The sequence below is a fragment of the Cyprinodon variegatus genome, unplaced genomic scaffold (genome assembly GCF_000732505.1).
Source record: "Cyprinodon variegatus isolate N-32 unplaced genomic scaffold, C_variegatus-1.0 Scaffold1165, whole genome shotgun sequence".
NCBI lineage: Eukaryota > Metazoa > Chordata > Actinopteri > Cyprinodontiformes > Cyprinodontidae > Cyprinodon > Cyprinodon variegatus.
This window is the reverse complement of record NW_015151618.1, coordinates 9,955-15,082: the sequence shown is the minus strand read 5'-3', so window position 1 is coordinate 15,082 and position 5,128 is coordinate 9,955. Positions and strand designations below refer to the sequence as shown.

General features: G+C 42.2%; 1 protein-coding gene across 1 annotated transcript in view; it reads left to right on the top strand.

The window, feature by feature from the left end:
- The window catches only part of vopp1 (vesicular, overexpressed in cancer, prosurvival protein 1), a 39,676-nt gene extending 34,762 nt beyond the window's left edge, over positions 1-4,914 (top strand). The window contains exons 4-5 of the mRNA XM_015400956.1: positions 239-372; positions 1,909-4,914. Of these exons, the coding sequence (XP_015256442.1) occupies positions 239-372; positions 1,909-2,105 (331 nt within the window). The 3' untranslated portion in view covers positions 2,106-4,914. The remainder of the gene's footprint in view (positions 1-238; positions 373-1,908) is intronic.
- Positions 4,915-5,128: the final 214 nt, after the last annotated feature.

The following is a 5,128-nucleotide window of genomic DNA, read 5'->3' as shown; positions in this document are numbered from 1 at the left end:
TATATATATATATATATATATATATATATATATATATATATATATATATATACACCTTTTTACTAAATGTTAGCTTCTTTTACCAACAAAGGAAAGGTGAGCATTATAGTAAAAAAATTGACTTAAAAATGTTAAAAGCTCTGGACGATGCAAGCAGGGACGGGATGGCATTGAAACCATTCGGTCCCATTTAGTCTGGATTCTCCAACAGATGTCACCCGTTTTGTTTTTCTCTTAGGGTTCTGCTCATGATGGGGGTGCTGTTCTGTTGCGGCGCAGGCTTCTTCATCCGCAGGAGGATGTACCCCTCGTCTCTGAGAGATGAGCCCAACTTCAACGTCTCCTTCACCAGGCATCCTGTCACCACGCCAGGTAGAGCAGGTGGAAAATGACTGAGTCACTGTCAATCACCGTTTCTCCGATAATTACTGCTATTAAAAACATAATTCCTTACATCTTTAACAAAAGGAAATACTACTCATCTTATGAAACTGCTCTGTCAATGGGAATCCCCAGCAGCAGCTGTCTCAGGCCGGTTTACCTCTTTGGATTTCCCTCTACTTTTCCTGGCAACCCGGAAGTAGATGTTAGATGATGTTAGCGTTTTTCCTGCATATTTTGCTGTCAGGTTTCGACATTTTAAGTTAATTTAGGCGTTAATAAACTTTTTCTAAGGACTAATCAGAGCACTTTGCATCAGCAGTGCTGTGTCTCTCTCCCTGCCTGCTCCCAGATCTGCATCTCTTATTGGATGATGTGGCATGCCACAGTTGAGTTTTTCCAATTCTAGCATCTGCTGCTTGTGAAGTGTGTTGTGCGTCTTATGCTGCTCTGGACACGCTGCAGGACCTTTTGATGCGCATCAACATACACTTAGCTGCTTCTGCTGCCCAAAGCATTATTAATGCTTAACATAATTAATGGTTAATCTTTTAAAACTTCTAATATTAGTTTCAGATGATAAAGCTAGCAGCTCCATCCTTAAGTGAAAGATTAAGCTTTTTTTCCCACAACATAAAATGGTAAACTTTTATTTTGAAAGACAAGAGCAGAAGTCAAAACTTTAGCTTTTATTTCTATTTTATTGAAACACTGTAGTAAGGCAAAATAAGCACCATCTCCCTGTAATTCAGTGAAAGGGTGGAATCAGAGTAGAAAAATATGCACGCCCAGTAAAAGGAGGGGGTCACTCCAGTGGCAGGAGGTTGGAGGGGATTTTGCTGGGAGTTGCAGAGAAATGGGCTGCCTTTCGGCTGGCGTTGACTAGGAAGGGCCATTTGAATGGCTGCTACTGTATCTCCACAGGTAACCATTCAAGTGAAATTGTTTTTGACCTTTTTACTAACTTCTAATGCCATCCCTTCATCAAAATCACACAAGGTGTTAACTGACTGGACTTTTTCGTCTCTGATCCAAAGCCCCTCCCTGTCCTGTGAAAACGAGCAGATGTTGAACATCTGTGTTAAAATGCTTCCTCCAGGAAGCCCATACCTAACACACCCTGTCCCTACACTGTGAAAAATTGCCAGTTTCCTCTAAACAGGAAGGGCTGATGTGACGCAGTGAGTCCAGACTAAGCGGCTCACTTATCTGCACTTTTAGTTTTTAGTTCATTTCTTACTTGTTAAAGTCATTTTTTCTCTGAATTTGTTCAACCTTCAGAAGTGGTGTGATAAAATGGATATGACCCAGATGGGAGAGCCAGCTCTGCATGATTTTCTTCAGAGTTGGAAGAAAATTATTATATTTTACAACAGGTTAACCCTCCGTAGTGTTAAAGGCATTATTTATTCATATGTTCGACTTTTAAATGATAGCAGGACAAAGATGAAAGGTTTGTTGGAAAATGACTGGCTCTGTCTTCGAGTCATGCCACCTTTAATGAGCCTCTGCCATCTGTGTTTGCAGTTTCCCAGCAGCCAGGCAGTATGCAGGGCTTCAGGATGAACGGCATGGCTGGAGGAGATCCTGGGATCACAATGACCCAACCTTCCGAGCCGGGCTCCACCCACGTGATGATGTGGTCCTACCCGCCACCTCCATCTTATTGCAATCACCCTCCGCCACCTTATGAACAAATAATCCAAAACAACAACAAGAAGTAGAGTCGTTAAAGAGTCGCAAGAGGTGGAGCATTTAGGGGGAGGGAAGGTGATGAAGACGAAGTGAAGCTGAGGAGACAAGGGACGTGTCTTCAGTTAGCAGGTGGATGAAATCTGACTGAGTGAAGAAGTTAATGATGGATTAACCATAGAGATGCTCACACCAACACCCCCGTCTAGTCCACATAAACACAGTCTGATTGGGAGAACCGGTTTGGCCTTCAGCATTCCAACAGAGAACGCCATGAGCTACAAATCCTGGAAACAACTGATTTTTAACCAATAAGAATCTTTTCTTGTAGTGTCAGTTTTGTGATGGTGCAGACATTTGGGCATTTTAGTGCAGCATCAAGTCAGGTTTCTCCTGCAGAGGCGTCTCCTTACTAAATACTGCTGGACTGACGGTTCACAGCAGACCAGCTGGTTTTTCCCTTCTTAATATTTTTAGTCACTTTCAATTCAGGTCAATTTATTTCTGTAGCACCAATTCACAACACATGTCATCTCAGCTCACTTCAGAGAAATTTATTGAAATCATCCAGGCAGTTTGGCTAGAACTTTCCTGTCTAAGGAATTTCTAGGATTCCCTCTTCCTGCATGAGCAGGTAGAGACAGTTTCAGTTGCAGATATTCACTTGCAATGTACCGTCGATGCTACAGCAATCCCTCACAATGAGCATGCAACAACAGCAGAGAGGGAAAAACTCACATTTTAACACGAAGAACATCCAAAAGAACCAGACTCCGTGTGACCGGCCATCTGCCGAGGCCAACTGGGGTTCAAGAAGACAGAAGCAAACATGCAAAATGAACAGAGAAGCACTGATCTATAAATATTTTCTACGTTAGAAAAGGTAACATAAACTAGCTCCCCAGGTGGCTATGTCTGGGAAAGAAACTGTTAATGAGCTAAGTTCTGAGTCAATTTTTTTTTTTTGTCAAAGGGATGAAAGAGAGCACGTCCAGTTATTCCCAGTAAAAGCTGAGCCCATATTTATGTCTAGGAGAAAACAGAACTAAGCACTGAAAAACAGGCCCAACTTTCTTATCTATTACTAAAGGAGTTGATGGCAGCAGCATACCTGATATTTCTCCTCAGGATGGTGTCACAGCCAAACAGAAACAGACCAGATGAAGCTATTATGAGAAAAAGCAGGGAGAGCATAAAGTTAGACAAGGTAAATAATATTGCAAAGTTGGAGAATAGAGATTGAATGAAGCAGAATGATGTAAAATGGCTCCTATGTCCTCCAGCAGTTTAACCCTATAGCAGCAAATTAAACTAGCTCTACTGGTAGTTATGTGTGGGAGAGAAACAGTTAAGCAGACAAGCTCTGAGTCAGTGTTCATGCCAAAAAGGATGGAAAGAGAGCACATCCAATTAGTCACAGTAAAAGCCGAACCCATAGCTATGTCAAGGAGAGAAACAGGATTAAGCACTGAAAAACAGGCCCAACTTTCTTATCTATTACTGAAGGAGTTGGAAGGCAGCAGCACAGCTGAAATTTCTATCCAGGGTGAAATAAAGCTAAGCAGGAAGAGACCAGATGAAACTACTATGTGATTTTAATTAAATTTCTTATTTAATGTAAAGGCTGTATTTAAAGTTTTTTTCAAAAATGTTTAACAGCATCAGTAGGTATCAACACAGTTTGGAGCATATGTGGAATAGCTGCAGTCCAAATGACCAGGAAGTGGGTCGAGATTTATCCTGCATAAAACACAGCAAAATAGTCACATCTGGCAATGACCCGCTGAAAGAAAGGCACCAGGAGTTCAGATACCCTGTAGTTATGAAGCAGGGTATAGAGAACAGCTCCTGCATACAGATTTGCTTCTGCAACAGAAGATCACCCAGCAGTAAATAAACGGATTAAAGCTGTACTTTGCCATCAGTCACAGGTTAGAAAAACCTCTAAAGCTCTGCTGAGTCCATCTGAGATGAGCCATTAGTTGGGCAGATATTCTACTGTTACCCGCATCAGGCTGGTGGTGCATCAATAAAGACCTCCATATGAACCAGACCCTCTGGTGGTTTTTTAAATCTTGTTTTGATGGGAAGTTACCTCACCATACCTGATGATTAAGTTCTGGCAGTGGTGCCTGAAATCTGTTTATTATTGCTTTGTTTGATTTTTCCAATAAATACCTACATTTTTAAGGAACTTACGATTTGAATAATATTTTAAAGAAATTTAACTGTTTCCAGTTCAAAGGTGATAAATTACAGCCAATGGAGCTTCAGGAGTAGAAACCTTTGATGACAGTGTAAGATATACTGTTTAATATTGTCATGATCTGTTTAGGGAATCTGACCCAGATGCAGAGAAACCACTCAGAGAACACTGAGAAAAGTTTAACAGGTTTATTTGAAGTAATGTGAATGGAGGGTGGAACTGGAACTCACTGAACTGGTGAACCGGAACAGGAAAGTCTGAAGGGGAGATCACAGAGATCAGTTCAGGGACCGTGGGAAAAGGGACTGTGGCTTGATTTGTGCTGGGGAGGGGACTTACGTTTGAGGGGGCTCTTGTCACTTCTTGAATCCATTCTGTGTAGGTTTATCCAGAGAAGAGGGAACTCGGAGAGTGGACATGTTGACATAAGTTGGACCCGGAGGAGTAATGGAGCGGACTGTCACTTGGATTTCCGATGGGAACTTAAATGGATCATGTGGAAGTTTGCCCCTGCTCAGTGTGAATTCAGTAATTCCTTCCAGGGGGAGAAGGGTCAGGTATCCAGTTAGACAGGAAGGCTTCCTGCCGAAGAGCAAAGACAAAAACAATACAAGACTCAGAGAAACAAAGCTCCATTAGACTCTGCTAATCTCAGCTTGGCCAGCGTACCCAAAACTGGCAAACCCTATGGCGTCAAGGTAGTGACAGCCCACTGCTGAAGTACTCCTCCAGTAATGAACCAACGAGCCGCAGGTGTGCAGGGAGGCCCAACGAGGACAGGCTACTCAAGTAGATCAAGATTGGTACAAAGGTTAAACAGCACAACAACGGTGGAAGATTTGGTTTCAT